Genomic DNA, 20,776 nt, shown 5'->3' with positions numbered 1-20,776 from the left:
TTGTATTTCCCTGATGAGGAGGGATGCTGAGCATCGTTTCATGTGTCTGTTGGCCATCTGGATGTCCTCTTTGGGGAAGTGTCTGTTCATATCTTCTGCCCATTTCTTCACTGGGTTGTTTGTTTTTCGGGCGTGTAGTTTGGTGAGTTCCTTATAGATTCTGGTTATTAACCCTTTATCTGATATGTCATTTGCAACTATCTTTTCCCATTCCGTTGGTTGCCTATTAATTTTCTGGGTTGTTTCCTTGGCTGTGCAGAAGCTTAAAAGTTTTTTAAGCAAAGAAAGAAGTGTAGTTTCTTAAAGAAGCTCATGTCTTGAATTCATAATGAGTACCTACTCATCATATTTCATTCTGATAATAAATTATTGAAACTAGTTCTTCTTTTTAAAATAATGACTATACTACAATTTAGATTAGGATTTGAACTATAGATTTGATTTGAGGTTTCACTAGTTAATTTAGCATTTTTTTGCAAGTATTTATGTGTTATGTTTAAAGAGAACTTCTATAGTAATAATAACACATCTCCTATGCATACTTTTATATTTGTAAGCTTAGTACCATGAATTGGATTCCTTAACATTCAAATAGAGTCTTACCTTTTTTTTGATCCTCACAGAATTTTTTAGCTGGAGCTGGTTTACAGGATTTACTTACCTCTCAACCAGTCTTTCTTTTTACAAATAAACAGAACTCAAGGAAGAGCAAGGACTTTTTCAAGATAATAGAGCAAGTGACAAAGCCAGGCTAGGACTGGAAGCTTTTGACCTCTGGTGTTCTATTGTCCTATTACAAAAAAAAAGAGAGAGAGAGAAAGAGAGAAAGAATCATAAGCCCTTCAAAAAAGATACATGAAATATTATAATCCTCCCGTAGAATTTGTTCATTGTGAATTTGGTAATTTAAGTAAAGATGCCCCAACATGCTATAAAAAGTTACTTTCAGTAGAAATGTTTATATAAAAAAGCAAAATTGCCTTTTGTGAACCCTGAAGAAGACAGGAAGGTAGAGGTCTTGCTTATTTTCAGCTTGCTTACTTTAAAAACTGAAGGGCCATAACTGAAGGATAGGGGTTCATATTATCCAAGTGTCCACATGGACCCAGCCATCTGGCCCAATTCATGTTATTCTTTCTGCCTGGAGTGTTCTGATCACTTCCCTTCACAAAGGTGGCTCCTCTTTAGGTTCTCTACTCCCCTGATGATAGAATCATGCATAGCTCCCCCTTCCTGATTTGATTCCACTTATTTTCTTCATAATATTCATCATTCTGCATATGTGTGTGTGTGTGTGTGTGTCTGTGTGTGTTTATTTATTTTCTTTCTTATTTACTAAACTATAAACTCAAGTAAGACATTTTCTATATCTTTTTGGTTCACTACTCCATAAGAGGCCCTGTGTTTTTTTGTTACATATAGTTGGCACCTAGGAAATGTTATGTGAATGAATGACTCCATGAATAAATGGCTATGTGATTAAGTTTAAAGGAGTTATTTGTGATCAAAGTATAGTTTCACAATGGCTTTAGCTTTCTACCATATTTGACACAACTGTAAAAGATGTAGAATCCTTTAAGGCACATTGTAACTCTCTGAAATTGTGGAACAAGCCTTGAAAAATGTCTGTCAACTGGACAAAGAGTAGTTTTTGCCATTGTTAGTGATTTGTAGTGTTTCAAAAGATCAGAAATTCTGAAATCTTGAGAAGGAATTTTTTTAAATAACAAACGCTGAATTAATACTGGGTCACATTGTTTCATGCTAAATCAATGTCTAATCCATATGGAAGTTATCAAACCAGAGTCAAGTGATAATTGAGATCCACATTTTTGACAAACTAATCCAGAGAGATTAGGTGGTGTGTCTATTTCACATCCTTTTTCTGGAATGTGATGATATAAATCAATATATAACTGTCTTCTCTAAGTTTACACCACCAGATATTAGAATTTAGGATAATAGAGGGGCGCCTGGGTGGCTTAGTCGGTTAAGCGTCCGACTTTCGCTTAGGTTATGATCTCACGGTTCGTGGGTTCGAGCCCCGCATCGGGCTCTGTGCTGACTGCCGGCTCAGAGCCTGGAGCCTGTTTCAGTCTGTGACTCCCTCTCTCTCTGACCCTCCCCTGCTCACGCTGTCTCTCTCTCTCTCCTAGAAATAAATAAAACATTAAAAAAAAAAAAAAGAATTTAGGATAATAGAACACAGGTTTCAGAGCCATAGAAACCTGGAGGGAATCACAGCTCCATCATGGTCCAGGTCACCTTGACAATTTCTTTATAAAATTACAATAGTACAATCCATTGTCATTTAAGTAAGAATTCCTATGTCAAGTCCTTAGCATAGTGTGTGAACCATAACTGGTATTCAATAAATATTAGTATCCTGTACCTTTCCTTAAATGTCACCTCTCTTGTTGTAAGGTCCAATATAATAGGAAATCCACAGTGTTGCTGCCAAGACCATCTGTTTATTGATCAATTAAAGCTATTAAAATGTCAATTATCATGACTTAGGAAAATATAAGACAAAGTACTACAACAATTCAGGTGACAAAATGTCTCAGCAAATGCTTCTCAAATTAGAGAAGCAGAATCAGTGTGAAAAAGAGGGAGGGGAAGAAGGAAAAGAAAAAGGGAAATATAGAATGAAAATTTCAAATGTTAGCATAAAATATAATCCCTCTTAATTTCTTAGTGTTCCTAGCTACAAATAGGAGCTTGTGTATATATTATACAGTTGACCCTTGAACAACACAGGTTTGAACTGCATGGGTCCACTTATATATGGTTTTCAATAAATACAGTATACTACTATAAATGTATTTTCTCTTCCTCATGATCTTAATGTTTTCTTTTCTCTAACTTTATTGTAAGAATACAGAGTGTATTACATTCAGCATATAAAATATATATTAATCAAATGTTTGTTTTCGGTAAGACTTCCTATCAATACTAGGCTAATAGTAGTTAAACTGGGGGGGGGGGGGAGGTAAAAGTTATATAGGGATTTTTGATTGTACAGGGTATCAGCATCCCTAACCCCAGCATTATTCTAGGGTCAACTATCTATCTGGCCATTTTCCCTAAGTGTCATCCAGTTGACAGTGGCTGACAAGGGAAGATTTCCTCACCCATTCAGATTTGCCAAACTTTTTAGTTCACATCCATAGCCAGCTAGATGGTTCATAGTTCAGACCTGAGTAACCATATTAAATATTGATTTATCAGAAATGTTAAACTCTGGCTATTTAAAAAATGAGTGTTTTTAAACTACCAGGTGTTGTGACTGATAGAGGTATTGGTTAAGTCTGTTTTCCTAATAGTTTTATTTAAAGAGGGTAAAAATGCTGTGCTCCAGGAACCAAGTAGTCAAAAATCTTTTTTGGAAAATTCCCTGAGTATTGAATACTGGAAAAGACAATGGAAGTTGTGAAAATGCTTCTCCTCTCAAAAATCTCAAATCTCTTAAGACACAAACAAACATTAAATTATTTAAGTGAGAACAAAAAGATTGCTTGGAAAAGGTAATCCATGGTATGACTTTTCTGAAAACTGCATTATGGAAGCGGTCCAAGATGGTGGCACAGGAAGAACTTGAACTCCTCTCCTCCTACTGACAAGTCAGATCTACAACTACATATGGAATAATTCCCACAGAACTGAAAACTAGCTTAACAACCTTCTCTACAACGAGGGATAGAAGGGCCACATTGAGATGAATGGGTGAGGCAGGCACAGTCTTACCAAAAACCCTATTCTGGGCATGGCAAACCACAATAGGGAGCTTCTACCAAAGAAGAAGGGTTTGTGCCCTAAACTGAACATCACAACTCTTGGGACCTGCAACCAGAAAGAGGAAGACCAAAAAATGTCTAGCTTTAGAAACAAAGTTTACATCCAGGGGACTCAGGGGGCCATGGGGATCTCAGATGCTTCTTTTGAAGAGCTCATGCTTGGACTCAATTTCCTGGGACCTAGCACAAAGGCAGCAATTTGAGAGGTGACTAGAATATATGTGAAGGAGATTCATTTGTTGATCTTAAAACATCTGCCAGAAGGGCAGCAACCAGGTGGGACTTACTTTGGGAAAAGAGGTGATGGTGAGCACTCGTTTTGTACTCTCCTACCATACTAGTGCTGGCAAGTGTGCATGGAAACAGCCAAGGATGTGCCTTGCCCCCACATCCTTTCCCTACATTGCTAAAGCCACAGTTTTGCCAGCCCCCAGTGTTCTTTCTTGGCTTTGCTGAAGCCATTGGTGTACCCCACGCCCAGTACTCTTTCCTGGACTTGCTAAAACCCTAAGTGTGCTTCACCCCTGTTCTCTTCCCCTGCCTCACAAAAGCTGTAGACATGCCCTGTCCTCAACACTCTCCTGCAGTGATCCTAAGACTAATGGGAAAGCCCAATCCATGTATGGGATGCCCCTCAAATACCTGGCTCTGGTGGCCAGAGGGGCTTGTATTTTTGGGCCCCATGAGACTAACAATTGGAAAGAAAGTTCTGGGGAAGTTACCACACCAGGTCGCTACACCGACACCAACAGCAACATCCTCAGTCTGCCTTTGAAAAAGGCCCATTTAATTGTCCTGGAGCTTCAATCTCAGGAACATGCTTCAGCAGATGTAGCTCACATCTAGAGGTTACAAAGGCACTCTCAGAGAATGTAGGCAGAGAGACATCATCTTTGTGTCCTTTATTATCCTTGCCACAGTTCACTGGTATCCCACAGAAAGGAGGTTATACTCAACTAAAGCCCTTATTCCTGCAACTGTTACTCAGAGGATACCTCCAGATCTCCTGGTCTGGAGGTCAGCAGGGTTTCTGATTGCAGTTCCATAAGACTGTGCATATTTGCATACTTTAAAGGCTGCTGCCTACACCAAACCACGCCTGTCCACACCTGGTAACTGAATATCTACAAGAACAGGATTGATGCTAATGAACCAGACAGCCCTTACTCTAGACCAGTGCTGTTGTGTTGCCTGACTTAATTCTTAAAAAATTCTTATCACATGTATGTGTGTGTGTGTATATATATATATTTTTTTTTTTTTCCTTCCTTTTCTCCTTCTTATCTCTTCCCTCCTCTAGTCTACTTATTCTGATTGTTGGTTTGTTTAAGCAGACATATTTAATCTATTCTCTTTATACATGTTCTACACCTCCTTCTTTATTTTCCTTTCTCTCTCTCTGGATTAAGCCATATAGTTTCTCTGTCTGGTTTAGTTTAGTTTAATTTTATTTTATTATTTCAATTTTATTTTATTTATTTTTCTCTGCTCTGTCATTTCTCTTTATATGGCACAAAACCTCTTCCATGAGTACCGCCTTCACCCTATTATTTACTTGTAGCCAGTGTTTCTAGGTTTTTGTTGTTTGTTTGTTTTCCTTTCCAGGGCTACTTCAATTAACAAGTCAAAGCACACCTGGTGGGGTTCCAAAACATCACTATGAGTAGATAGATAAAGTAACCAAAGTCACGACAACAGAAAACAAGTAACAAGCTGCTCTGGAAAACAGTGTGAAGGTTTCTCAAAAAAATTAAAAATAGAACCACCCTGTAATCCAGCAATAGCACTACTAGGAATTTATCCAAAGGATACAGGAGTGCTGATTCATAGGGACCCATGTACTCCAATGTTTAGAGCCACACTTTCAACAATAGCTAAATATGCAAAGAGCCTAAGTGTCCATCAACTGATGAATGGATAAAGAAGACATATACAATGGAATACTACTTGGCAATGAGAAAGAATGAAATCATACCATTTTCAGCAACATAGAAGGTATTATGCTGAGTGAAATAAGTCAGTCAGAGAAGGACAGATATCATATGTTTTCATTCATATGTGGGTCTTAAGGAACTTAAAAGAAGATCATGAGGGAAGGAAAAGAGAAAAAAAAAAAGTTACAGAGAGGGAGGGAGGCAAACCATAAGAGACTCTTAAATACAGAGAACATACTGTGGGTAGATGAGGGTGTAGGGAAGAGGAGAAAATGGGTGATGGGCATGGAGGAGGGCACTTGTTGGGATGAGCACTGGTGTTGTACGTAAGGAATGAACCATGGGAATCTACCCAAAAACCAAGAGCACATTTTATATGCTGTATGTTGGTTTGACAATAAATTATATTTTTAAAAATAATAATTAAGAAATTTTTTTTAAAAAGCTGCTGCCCAAGGATCTGGCTTCCAATCAGCCTGAAACTAGATGCTGAATGAGATCACACCTTTGGGAACCATGAGAGGTGTTGGTGCACCCTAAACTGAGAGCTGTCTACCCAGAAGATCACAGAGGTTTGAGAAACAACCAAGAGCCAGGGTCAGATTTAACATTAAGGTATATTTCCCATACAAGACCACTTCTTTAAGACTGGGAGAGGTAGGTATTTCACCGAACACAGAGAAACAGAGTCAAGGAAAGTGAGAAAATAGGAATATGTTCCAAAGAAAAGTACAAGACAAAAATTCAGAAAGAAGTCTTAGTAAGGTGGAGATAATTGATCTGATGAAGAGTCCTAAGTAACAGTCATAAAGATGCTCACTGAACATGGGAGAAGAGCACAGTGAGAACTTCAACAAAGAGATAGAAAACATAAGAAAGTCCCAAACAGAAGTCATGACCTAAAGAATAAATAACTGAACTGAAAAATACACTAGAATGAGTTCAGTGGCAGTCTGAAGCAGAAGCTTCCAGTGATCTGGAAGACGGGAGTGGAACTAAATCAAACAGAGCAGCAAAAAGAAAAAAGAATTTTAAAAAGTGAAGGTATCTTAAGCTATTTATGGGAAAACATCAAGTAGAATAACATCCACATTATAGCAGTCCAGAAGAAGAAGAGAAAAGGAAAGAGGCAAACAACTTATTTGAAGAAATAATGGCTGAAAACTTCTCCTAGGGAAGGAAATAGACTCCCATGTCCAGGAGCATACAGAGTTACAAATAAAATGAACCTAATGAGATCCACACCAAGACACATTATAATTAAATGTCAAAAGTTAATGATAAAAGGAGAATCTTAAAAGCAACAAGAGAAAACAACTTGTTATGTACAAGGGAATCCCCATAACATTATCCTCTGGTGTTTCAGCAGAAATTTTGCAGACTAAAAGGAAGGAGCATGATATATTAAAACTTAAAAGGGAAAAACTTCCAACCAAGAAGGCTCTATCTGGCAGGGTTTTCAGTCAGAATTGAAGGAGAGATTAAAGAAATTTCCAGACAAACAAAAGTTAAGAGCTTATCAGCACCAAATCAGTTTTACAAAAATGTTAAAAGGACTTCTTTAAAGCTGAAAAGAAAAGGCACTAACAAAAAATACATGAAAGTAAGAATCTCATTGGTAAAAATGAATATAAAATAAAGATAGTGAATTAAACACATATACAGCTAGTAGGAAGTTTAAAAAACATTAGTAATAAAAATTACTATAACTACAATTTTGGGTCAGGAGATATACAAAATATAAATGTAAAACATGACATCAAAAAATAAAATGGTAGGGGACAGTAAACAGTTTCTAATTTTTTTATGTTTTGATGATTTTTATTTATTTCTGAGAAAGAGCGAGAGAGACAGCATTAGCAAAGGAGGGTCAGAGAGAGAGGGAGACACAGAATCTGAAACAGGCTCCAGGCTCTGAGCTAGCTGTCAGCACAGAGCCTGATGCGGGGCTTGAACCCACGAACCTTGAGATCATGACCTGAGCTGAAGTCGGACGCTTAACCAACTGAGCCACCCAGGTGCCCCAGTAAAACAGTTTTTAAAATGTATTCAAATTTAAGTTGCTACCAACAAAAAAAATACTGTCATATGTGGCCTTCATAGTAAACACAAATCAAAAAGAGTAGATACACAAAAAATAATGAGAAAAATAAGTATAATACTAAAAGTCATAAAACCACAGGGAAGAGAGGAAGAGAACAAGAAAGGAACAGAGAAGAACTACAAAACACACACACACACACACAAAATGAAATGGCATTAAGTACATATCTATCAATAATGACTTTCAATGTAATATTTTCAAGATATCCATACTACCCAGATTCAGTATAATCCCTATCAAAATTCTAGTGGCATCTTTCACAGAACTAGAGCAAATAATTCTAAATTTTGTATGGATCAACAAAAAGACCTCAAATAACCAAAGAATCTTTAGAAATAAGAACAAAGCTGGAGGTATCATGCATTCTGATTTCAAACCATATTACAAAGTTATAGTAATCAAAACAGTATGGTATTGACATAAAAATAGACATTAGATGAATGGAACAGAATAGGGAGCTCAGAAATAAATCCATGAATATATGGATGGATATATTTGTCATATAATTTATGACAAAGGAATCAAGAATGCACAATGGGGAAAGGACAGTCTCTTCAGTGAGCTCTTTGGGGAAACTGGACAGCCACATGCAGAAGAATGAAACTGGACCACTATCTTACACCATACACAAAAATTAATTCAAAGTGGATTAAAAATTTGTACATCAGACCTGAACCATGTAACTCCTAGAAGAAAAATTACGCAGTAAACTCCCTGACACAGGTCTTGGGAATGATATTTTGAATCTGACACCAGAAACAAAAGCAAAATAAACAAGTAGGATTACATCAAACTAAAAAGCTTCTGCACAGTAAAGGAAACCATCAACAAAATGAAAAGGCAACCTAGTGAATGGGGTAAAATGTTCACAAAAAGATATATCTGATAAGGGGTTAATGTCCAAAATATACAAAGAACTCAGCTCAATAGTGAACAAAAACAAAAAACAAAAAACAAACAGTCCAAGTAAAAATGGGCAGAGGATCTGAAAAGATGTTTTTCCAAAGAAGACATCCACATAGCCTATAGGTACATGAAAAGATGCTCAACATCACTAAACATCAGGGAAATGCAAAACAAAAATCTCAATGACATATCTCTGTCAGAATGGCTATTACCAAAAAGACAAAAGTAACAAGTGTTACCAAGAATGTGGAGAAAAGGGAATCCTTAGTGCACTCTGGTGTAAATGTAAACTATAGAACTACCATATGACCCAGCAATTCCACTTCTGGGTATTTATCCAGAGATAATGAAAACATTAATTTGAAAAGGTATATGCAGCTTCATGTTCATTGCCCTTGTACCCTTCAGAATTAGCTCATGGTATGAATTGAGAAGATTCAAGTGAGGACTCAGTGACCCTTCTGCAGAGTTACATGCGCAGTCTGCCAGGAATAGTGTCCTGGTAGCTGTTTCACTGGCTCAGGGACTGCACATTCCAGGATTTTTGTCATTTGGACATTAGACATCCTGAGATGTGGGGCTTAATTCCCCAAAATAGAGCATTTTACAAGTACCTGTGTATTCCTTTATGTGTGAAACATTTTAAATTAGAGTATTAAAAAGCTTTCAAATAAAATAATCATTTTTTTCTTTCTTAAGCCCCTTTCTTTAAATATTTGGAGGGTTTTGTTGTATTAGTAAATATATCATCTTAAAGCTTTAATGTCACTGTTATATCAGATCCATTTGAATTTAAATAAAGAATATATCACTCTTCTAATGTTAGCAGCATAGTTCCTAAAGAAAGATAAAATTTATTGGAATTTCAGATTCAAATTAAGAAGTAAATATAATTACATTTAAAATGTAGTCAGTGTTTATCTTAAACACATCTTTGAAATTAACCAATGATAGTCAACTTATTGGGAACATTATTTTTTTCTGAAAATAATTCCATATAAAGCATATATCCAAGTCCCTACATTATTGGTTAAGTATGCTAATTGATATGTCTTCTAAACGCAAATATGTCCTCAGAATACTTGATTTTAATTTTGTAATATGTATTTTAAAAAGATAAGAAACACTTTTAACACCTGTGTATTAGATGCATACAAAATTATTCTACTACTTATTTATTTCCACTGCATTTAAGTTACTATGTAAATTTCCCATCATGTATTTCATTTCCCTTGTAAGTCATTGCTATTTAATTTCTCAAACAGTAGCATTTAGAATTCTTTATTAAGATTATTTGCTGAGTGCATTTTTTTTTAACTGCAATCCACTTAACAGCAAATGCCACTATTATAACGCTGTGGACCTAATGCTCTTATGCTCTATATCACATTATATTGTGATTGTTTTCATATTTAACTGCACCTTGTATTGTGATGCCCAAAGGATATGAAACTGTATTTCCTGTCATTTTTTATAAATTCCATCCATATTATGGTTGTCAGTAGTTACTTAGGAAATGTTATTTGAACGAGAGACAAAATAGAAGCCTAAGTTCTCTAGTTCTATACATTTTGTTTTTTCATTTATCATCAGTTAGTGACTCTCACGTGCTCCTAACATAAGAGGCTTCCTGTAGGGTCACCTAGCATTTTTATGACAGATAAATTTCCCTAGCAGCCTCTCAGCATGAAGATAATGAAAATGGTTAAACCAGAGAAGCTATCTCATAGTTTGAAATCTGGTTCCTTCTTCTAAACTTTCTGCATTACCTGTAGATCTTTTCTTTTCAAAAATTTCTCTAGAGTATCTTCAGATAACAAAATTATAGTTAAATGTGTAGGAAAAAAACAGTAAATGTATATATTTATATATTAATAAAAGATCAACTAGATATAGGGTAACATTTAAAATGTTACTAAATAATCCCACATGGTTGTGGCATGGTTGCTGCTTCCTTATTCAGAGATTATTTCTAACATTACATTCCTCTGTTCTTAAAAGTAATTTATCAAATTCATAAAGCTAAACTTAACCTGAAAGGGGTAAATTTTCATGCAAGTCAATTAGATCTCAAAAGGCCTTATTTCAAAAAAAAAAAAAAAAAAAAAGAGGGTTGCTGATTTAGAAAAGAACAAGAATGTATTACTCACTTTGCTCTAGGCCCAGTCTCGACTTCAGTGACATAAAATGTTCTTAAGAACTCATTGTTTTTCCTCCGTTGTGTTTCCAGACTTTTCTAGGTGTTGTGCAGTTTCACTTAGCCTTTGATACCAAGTTCTGATAAACTGGTTTCATTGAATTAGTGGTGATACATATTGAAAATAGGAAAAAAAAAGGGACAAATGTGTTGACTTAATTTCTGTGATTCCAACCCTGTTTGGTTGGCCTTTGGGAGATAATTAGTAGATCATCTGAGGCCAATCGGATTTGGCTTTCACTTTACAGACCAAATTATTGCAAAGGGTCACTGTGAGCCCATCTTCTTGTTGTCATTGGTGTTGGGCTTTGAATCCAGTGCTCTTAAATACACACACACACACACACACACACACACACACACACGCTTCTTGCTTATTTTGGCTAATGAATCAAAGCTTAGATAAACAGCCTCTAGGAAATTATTTTTGCCTCTGTCTTTGTCTTGGCTAGGCAGTCACTAATGCTACTCCATCAAATCTGGCTCCTCCTGCCTTCTGCTTTCTGCCTAGCTGGACAGGTTTTGATGCTGTCTTGGATAATCTTTATTTAGAGTCCTAAAGAAGAATGTTTCTTGTTGATTTTACCCCCACTGGCAATTTGGACAATTGTTTTAGATCAGTAACGGCCATCCATTTTCAGTATATATCAGATACTTCACCAATTTTGATATCTTTTTCTCAAGCTGTATCTTAATTACATGAATGGGAATGGCTTATCTTGGTGAAACAGTACATTTTTTCCCCAAGAATACTACTTTTGTGCTTCTTTATCTGTACCTTCTTCATGAAGGTAAATGTAAAACATTTAAGTAACCTTAGACCTCAAAGAACCAAATACACTCTTTAAGATTTTGTTAACATATAGAACTGATTTGGCCCTTGACTGCACACACCAGGTAGTCTAGTCTGGTTCCATTGCCTTAGAGAAGGCTGACGCATAGAGATTCTGCAGAGATTCGTGGCATAGAGATTCTGCAGAGATTCGTGACATTTTTCCCCACACCCCTTTAAGTTTTCTGCCTCTCTCCGGCTTTGACGCATATTCACCAGCCAAAGACAGAGGCTCCTGTGGTAGTAGCCAAACAGGTGTTTCAGCTATGCTGATAGTAATTTCCAAGTCATCTCTCCAAAAGAATCCTGCCATCCTCCTAAGAGGAAGTGAGCCTGCAGTATCATCACAACCGAACTCATTTGTGACATTTAGTGTCTTCTCACACCATGTTACTCAGTTTTCTTTGGAGGGTTTTGTTTTGTTTTGTTTTTAATATTCCTTACAGCATGCACTCTGCATTGGCATTATTTATTTACTTCTTTGTCTCCCCAGGAGCATACTAGGAATTCCTATAGAGGTAGCCATCTTGTCTTATTCATCTCTGTATCCTCAGCACTTACCATAGGGTATGGCTCATGAAACAACTCAACGAATGCAATAGGACTGAAAGAAAAGACGGAAGAATACAAAGCAAGCAGAAGCAAAATTTTAAAGTCCTAAATACTCCCAGCTGAGTTAGTCCTTAAAGAATTTAGCTGCCTTTATCCTAGTCTCCAACCCTGTTGTTTCACTTAATAGACTCTTCTATTAATAACTAAATTATCCAGTTTATTCTGCTATGTCAGAAACTACTGGGATGGAAGTCCAAATAGTAAATGATCTTGAAAGGGATTTATAGCCTTAGATTAAGTTAAATATTATAGTATAAAATGATAAAAAGTTTCCTATAAGTGGAATTGATGACCCCATTATTAAGGGAAAGATCCTGAGAAAGCAGTGAGGATTCAGTGTAAGTTCAACTTAAAGTTGATTAAGCAAATCTGTTAGAACAGAAAAATGCCATGTCCATGTATTAGGAATTCTGTATTCTTTACGTGAAGAAATCTGAGAAATAAAATCTATGTGGAATCTATCTTATCATATCCACCAAAATGCTTATTCTGATGGCCAAGAAAGTGAAACATCAGAGTCAAATCACAGAATATTTCCCCAGAAAAAAAGGGCAAATATAAAATTTTTAAGTATCTGGGATTTAATCTATGATGTTATTGGGTTAGTCACCAGAAGGGCAAATTATCAGGAATCAGAAACTCATTTCTACTAACTTGCCTCTAAGATAGACTTGAACAAGTTGATCTATTTCACACTAGTCAGATAATTGGAGAATATAACATTTTAAAAAGGCAGTCAAGCTGGCTGCTTAAATATCATGTCTTGTTAGGGACCTGGAGGTAGGGATTGGCTGATGGACTTTTTACAGTTGTTCATATCCCATAAGACTGCATTTAACCCATACTTACACCTTCCTCAGGGCCTCCTAATATCAGAAAGCCTTTAAAATAATGTGAGGAACACATTTTGGTTCCTCAGCATCATCCTTCTATCCAAAATAAGAATGCTCTGCTAAAATTGTCTATGAATGACTTTCTTAAAAGAAGAAAGTAGATGAAGGGACATCCTTAGTTTCTTTACACAGCCCTAGATGAACAATTTGAAATGTTTCCAAAAATTGACCAAGTATAGTACTTGAGTAATACCAGTAGCCTTCCTCCAGGTGCAGAGTACCTTATGGTTAGAGACTATATCTTTTTCACTTTGGGTAAAAACATAACGATAATGATGGTGATGATAACAAATAGGTAATACTTATTTGAAAAATGTGTGTGTTTTAAATAGGTAAATATGCATATGTATCCTGTGTTGTGTTTTAAATTTGTAAGTTAATCTGTTCTCTCAGCAACCCCAGGGAGGGGTTACCTTGATTATTTCCAAATTTTAGATGTGGAAAGTGAGGTTTAGCAAGATTAAATAACTTGCCCTGGTCATATAGCTAGGAAGTGCAGAGTTGGAGTTTAATAAGCAATGAATATGTTTCCAATTGATGGCCTCCCAAAAAAAAAAAAAAAAATCTTGCTTAATAAGATTCTATTTTCTCAAAGATCTCAACCAGTAAGGGCCTCTGCCATATCTGTTCTTGTTTGGAGTCTCAGCCTAGACCTTTTTGTCAAACAAATACAAATCATCCTTCCCCTTTCTGTGATTCTTGTCCAGACTCCTTGTTCACTGTGGACCATTTTCTTTTTCAGTCTGTTCAATTTGCTATTACCTTATTATATAATTTCAGCCTTAAGAAGCATATTTGAGAAAAGCAGGTACAATCTGTTAATGAGAAAATCATTATTTTCAAACAAGGCTCATAATCACAGATTTAATTTTTTTTGTTATGTATTACTTTCATAAATAGTTTTATATATAAATCTTGCATAAGTAGTTTCATAACTTTTATAAGTAGTTTTACCTATAAATCTTGCATACTTGATCTATTTCCCGTGGGGAACAAGGCAAAATATCCAGATTGCAAATGTTAGTAGTTTTAATAGTTTAGAACTTTTCATCTGTTACCCCCAAAATTAGAAACAGGTCCTTAGAACCAGTCTCCAGGATTCAACATTTTAGGCAGACAATCACACCATTATCTGAATAAAGCAAACTGGATTAATACCTATTAGATCCTTTTTATTCTTCTTTACCTGGCAATCTGATCAAAAAGATGATTCACTGATCTGCACCCTCATTCCTTTTGAGCCCTGGCTCACAATTCATCTCTAGAAAAATCTTCCCTAATTAATATACTCTGCTCTGATTGGCCTTTTGCTTCATACACTTTCAGTATGGTCTGGCTCCCAGCTTGTAGGGAACAGAAAAGGATATAACAGTTTTTGCCTAGACAAAGTTTTAGGTGAATGTGTGCTTCTATTACTCATGAGTTCATTGACTTTATATCTACATACATTATACATAATGTGCTTATGTTTCTACTCCTCTGTTCTCAAGCATTGTTGGCTAGCGTGGTCATACTCAGGATTTCAATGGGCCCCTAGCTAAGCACCTGCTTATTTGTCAGTTCTTCTGGTGCTTTCTCCTGCACTTCAGAAGCTGCAAGCTGCTTAGTAAATTGTTTATAGAGGGTTAACTTCATCCTCCTCCTCTCCTTCACTGAAATCTACTGTCTTTTTTGCTTTCTAGTAGATAAAAGTGGCTAAGTTATTAAAACTCAGGGATAAGTTTCCCACTTAATTATCCATGGTGACACCTGACCTTTTCCTCTAAAGTATTATTCAGTCTTTTAGAGACTACTAATTTTAGTTGTATCTTACTTATTGCTTCTGTCTAATAAATTCTGGCATGGAGGATACCAGAGCCAAAGGTATATTTATATTCAGTGAACATTTAATTTAACATTTAGGTTATTTGCCCATACTCTTTGACTTGATTTTCTACTCTGTAATGATCTAATTTTCTCCTTCACCTCTTCTGCTTGTAGCAATAAGAAAACCATCGTGTTATGTTTTCACCCCTTCCATACGGACCAGCTTATTTCTGATAGTGTCAGACATCACGTCTGCATGCCTTTGACGAGCACACATAAATTATATGCTGAATTTAATGAACTATTACATTTTCATAGTTTCAATATTAAATATAAACATCCAAACCACCAGCCACATTAAATATTTTTTTTTCTAATAGTTTATTGTCAAATTAGTTTCCACATAACACCCAGTGCTCATCCCCACAAGTGTCCTCCTCCATGCCCATCCCTCCTCCACCCCACATCCATCAGTCCTCAGTTTTTGTCAGCATTCAAGAGTCTCTCATGGTTTGCCTCTCTCCCTTTCCCCCACCATCTCCCCCCTTCTTCTCCCCCTTGTTCCTCCGTCAAGTTCCTCCTAATCCTCCTATACGTGCAAACATATGATATTTGTCCTTCTCTGCCTGACTTATTTCGCTCAGCATAACACCCTCAAGGTCCATCCATGTTGCTACACATGGCCAGATTTCATTGTTTCTCATTGCCATGTAGTATTCCATGGTATAGATAAACCACATCTTCTTGATCCATTCATCTGTTGATGGACACTTAGGCTCTTTCCATGTTTTAGCTATTGTGGAGAGTGCTGCTATGAACATTGGGGTACATGTGCTCCTATGCATCAGCATTTCTGTATCCCTTGGGTAAATTCCTAGCAGTGCTATTGCTGGGTCATAGGGGAGTTCTATTGTTAGTTTCCTGAGGAACCTCCACACTGTTTTCCAGAGGAGCTGTACCAGTTTACATTCCCACCAGCAGTGTAGGAGGGTGCCCGTTTCTCCACATCCTCGCCAGCATCTAGAGTTCTCTGATTTGCTCATTTTAGCCACTCTGACTGGCGTGAGATGGTATCTCAGTGTGGTTTTGATTTGTATTTCCCTGATGAGGAGGGATGCTGAGCATCGTTTCATGTGTCTGTCAGCCACATTCAAATATGCAGCACATTTTGTTACGTCATCTTCTGTCAAGAACTGTGACTTTGTTATTGCCCCCGTAAGCAACTCTGTCCTTTCAGTGTCAAAGACAGCAGAAAGCAGCACCTCCTGAAGGCAAAGAGACCTTCAGAGCTCCCTTCCTGCCTAGATGAAGTCTCAGGGTTCCAATTCTAAAAGACCAAAATAGAGGAAGGGGACCCCAGCATAGTGCAGGGGGGTACAGCCATCCTGCGAGGGTGTGTTGAGCTGCGCCATGCCTCCAGAACCTGCGCGTGGGTGGCCCTCATCCTCAAGCTTACAAGATGGCTACTCTGCCTCCAAGCACTGCATGGGTATTTCCAAGCAGGAGCACTGGTGAAGAGGGAAGGCAAAGCTGCCTTCTATCAGACTTCACTTACTATTAAAGAGCTTTCCCAGAAGCCCCACCCAGTTACTTATATTTACATCTCTTTGAACAAAATTAGCCTTAAAAGAGACTGGAAAGTGTGCCTTTTTAGGTAATCCATTGCCACTGAGTAAAACGGGTTCTTTTGATGAAAAGGAAGGGTAAAAGAGATATGGGTGGGATAAGCAAATAGCAGTGTCTGCTTCAAGAATAATTAGTCTCTACAAAAACAGCAGGTTAACCTTGACTGAATTCCAACTAAAACAATAATTAGGAAACTGGCATTAGTGTCTATAGCCTAACCTCAGAATGTAGGTTTTGAAGTGAAATTTAGCAGCATGTAAAGAAAATTAATATTTTTCACCACTGGAAAAATATTTGAACACTTTAACTTTCTTAAGCCCTGCTCAGGGATAGAAAAATAAATATAAGAATTGTTTTAATTCTGAAAATACTCTCCAAAAATACCTGGTGATTTTTCTACCAGGAAGGTATTTTCTCTTTGGAAGTTCCGCTATTATATAAAATGGGATTAGGTAAGAAGAAGTAGTCATGGAACTCTCAAAGCTTCCTTTCAAGTCTCCTTTAATTTTAAAAGACCTGGATTGAAAGACAGACTGATAGTATTTTATCAGATACACAAAGCCATTTTGCTCATGTACTGGGGTTATTCAATCTTCCTGGCAGGATGTACAGGCAAAATAATCGAGTGTTTTCCTGGTGGGTATGTTCCACCTGTGTTGGGTACTTTCCAACACTAATATGATTCCATCTAGTTTGATGCTGAGATTATAAAAATTACACCAAAATATGGTAGACTATCATCTTAATAGCACTTATCATAGTTTTATTCAGTTTAGACACTAATTCAGAAAGTGCCTGAGCATATGATTAAGCAGAGCAGGCAGCTGCCAGTGTGATGACATTAGGGGACTACAGAAAAGACCGCCCCAACAGACATGCCCTTTTAGTCGTGTTGAGAGGAAACGCTGCTAAGGCATGTTAGTTAAGTGCATGCTGCCCCCAGAGAGAGGAGTTCATTCCAAAATAATATTCTATAACTGTTAATATCTTAGAGTAAAAGAATGTATCAAATGATTTAGTATAGGCATTTAGGATATAGGTGGAACTCAAGACAGATAAATTCTGTTAAGAGTAAAAGCAAAGTCCAGAGCAACATGACTGAGGATCCCAGCCCACCTGGAAGTAGAGTTAAACATGCCCAGAGTAAGAGTCCTAGAGCCAATGGAAAGGTACCCTCTTGCCTTCAAATTCCCTGCGATGCTATGGCCTTTGTCAGAAGGGAGAGCATGTGTGTGTGCGCATACATACACACACAATGGATTGTTATTCAGCCATAAAAAAAGAATGAAAATTGGGGTGCCTGGGGGCTCAGTCGGTTGAGCATCCAACTTTGGCTCAAGTCATGGTCTCGAAGTTTGTGGGCTCAAGCCCCACATCAGGCTCTGTGCTGACAGCTTGGACCCTGGAGCCTGCTTCAGATTCTGTGTCTGTCTCTCCTCTGCTCACACTCTTTCTCTCTCTGTCTCACTCTCAAAAATAAAGATTCTTTTTAAAAAGAATGAAATCTTGCTATTTGTGACATGTATGGACCTTGAGGGCAATATGGTAAGTGACATAAGCCAGACAGAAAAAAGATAAATACCATAAAATGCAGTTTAAAAACAAAACAAAATTGAACAAAACCAAAACCGAGCTCATGGATATAGAGAACCGAGTGGTAGTTGCCTGAGGTAGGGGTTGGTAGGTGGCTGAAATGGGTGAACGGAATGAAAAGGTACAAATTTTCAGTTACAAAATGAATCTAAGTCATAGAAATATAATGTACAGCATGGTGACTATAGCTAATAATACTGTGTTGCATATTTGAAAGTAGCTAAGAGAATGGATCTTGAAAGTTCTCATCACAAGAAGAAAAATTTGCTAACTATATATAGTGAGATGTTACCTAGATTTACTATAGTGATCATTTTGCAATGTATATAAATATCAAGTCATTACCTGATACCTGAAACAAGTTTTGTCAGTTAAACCTCAATAAAAGAAAGTATTGGGTATCTGTATATATATAATTGTTTAAGGACCCCCTTGCTTAAGAATACATTTCTCAGAGCTCTGAGAGAATGTTTCTTTTAGTTATATATTATTAGAATGGTTAGATTTGGGGAATGTTTCCAACACATATCTTAATAAGCAAATGATAAAGCCATTTGATATCTTTAAACTGATTCCTGTATTCCCTCATGTGATGCTTTCCATTGTCCTCATTTTAGGCCTTTGACTCATCCCACTTTCAACCATCTAGAGTCAATAATAACTTCTACAAGACACATCTATATTTTTCCTCATGACCATGTATCTAATTCTATACAGTCTAATCCTATTCCTCCTTGATTTGTGTAGAACGAGATCATGCCTGGTCTCTTACAGATCATAACTGTTCTAGGACTGAGTTTTACATTGAAACATGTTCTTAAATCCTACCCATAAAGATCTGTATATTATCATTGGCAAAGGTGGCATGCATTGGAAGTCTTTATCACAACACTGAATTCAACACACAAGACATTGTCAGATATTCTCAGATTCATCTGAGTAATGAATTATAGTAGGAATACAGAGAAGAGATTTGGAGCTTTGTAAACCATTAAGAGAAATCATTTACCAAAACTCTGAAGTTTTTGAAAAATAAGAAATGTCCTCCTTTGTTCTCTCTCCACCTCAGTTAAAGGACAGGAAGATAGTATTAAATGTATCAAGTGTTTACTTTTTGTCTGAAAATATATCTTTTTTGGCTTTGTCTGAGCTGAGCTACAACCAATATGTCTTTTAAAGGCGTTTGTTGTTTCTTTGTAGGTGCAAGCCAGTTATGTGACACACTATGAAAATATTTTCTCCCTGTTCTGGGTTCTGGAGCAGATTCTTCAAAAGGATACCAAGGAAGGCAACACTTCAGGTATAGGGCCTGATGACCAAGAAGTCAAGAAGTTTCTTCAAAAGCACGATGAGACTATTTTCCAACTCTCTGATGCGTTTCCGTTATATACCTTTTATTTATGGAGACTGGGCATTCTCTTGAACTCAGTCGAAACTTGATAATAACTTACTTCCTTAGCAATTTACTAAATGTCAGAAGCATACGGAAGTATGAGGATCTTCTGCTTAAAAGATCTTGAAGAGTGTTTTTTAAATGACATTTTAAATGGATCTCTAAACATAATCATTAATTCAGTAGTTTTAAATGGTATATAAAAGATTATGAGTCATATTTCTGTACTAAAATCAGCCAGTTTCAGCTGAGCATGCCCTTCTCATTTCCATGTAACTGTATTTTACAATAGATTACTCAATATAGCCTAGCTCTATTATTCTCTATAATGGACCATTAATTGTCTATCTCATAAGTGACATTTACATTTTAAAAGATTTACATGTAATAGATATGAAAAGGGAACAGATCTTAAAAGTTTTGTTGCTTTATCAACACAGTCTTTAAGGGGTTATAAATGAAATTTTTAAAACACTTTTTAAATAGTTTCACTTACATTATTGTCTATCATCTTAGAGGGAGTCATGTGGAAGAAGAGTCTTTAACATTTATAAACCTAATGGCCCTCAATATCATAAAATCAACATATCTGTCAAGTCATCTGAAAGTACTAATTCATTGCTTATAATGTTGTTTGTTTTACAAGTGTTGGTTTTGATTTTGTTTACTATATATAATATTCCTGTTATTGTTAAAATATAGTTAAGCCATGTATTATTAAGTCATTAAGGATATTTTTACAAATCTAACATCTGTCCAGCAATATACTTTATACTTATTAAAGGTATATTTATACTTTTTTAAGGTTTTAGTTGAATTTTCCAGTAACATTGACTTTTTTTTCAATTATTAAAATCATAACCAACTAGCTTAACAAGTACACATTACGTACTTTCCTGTGGTACAATTAGGGCACAGCAAATACAAATTTGCTTTCTTAATTATGTGTAATATTGCTTCATAAGTTAATTACCATTCTTAAATGCCACTGGTATTAAAAAAAACAATGTATAGAAAAGTATATCATCATCTGCCACAGTTATTTTTGGTATTATTTCTAGTTTTCTAGAAAAGAAAGCTTTT

The 20,776-nt window shown here is 36.4% G+C and overlaps 1 protein-coding gene across 1 annotated transcript in view; it reads left to right on the top strand.

The window, feature by feature from the left end:
* MEI4 (meiotic double-stranded break formation protein 4) overlaps window positions 1-19,841 on the top strand; it is a 213,271-nt gene extending 193,430 nt beyond the window's left edge. The window contains exon 5 of the mRNA XM_039218145.1: window positions 19,501-19,841. Within this exon, the coding sequence (XP_039074076.1) occupies window positions 19,501-19,740 (240 nt within the window). The 3' untranslated portion in view covers window positions 19,741-19,841. The remainder of the gene's footprint in view (window positions 1-19,500) is intronic.
* Window positions 19,842-20,776: the final 935 nt, after the last annotated feature.

This window comes from Hyaena hyaena, unplaced genomic scaffold (genome assembly GCF_003009895.1).
Source record: "Hyaena hyaena isolate Hyena2069 unplaced genomic scaffold, ASM300989v1 scaffold_742, whole genome shotgun sequence".
NCBI classification, from domain to species: Eukaryota; Metazoa; Chordata; class Mammalia; order Carnivora; family Hyaenidae; genus Hyaena; species Hyaena hyaena.
Note: the sequence above shows the minus strand (reverse complement) of the source record. Positions and strands in the feature narration are given on the sequence as shown.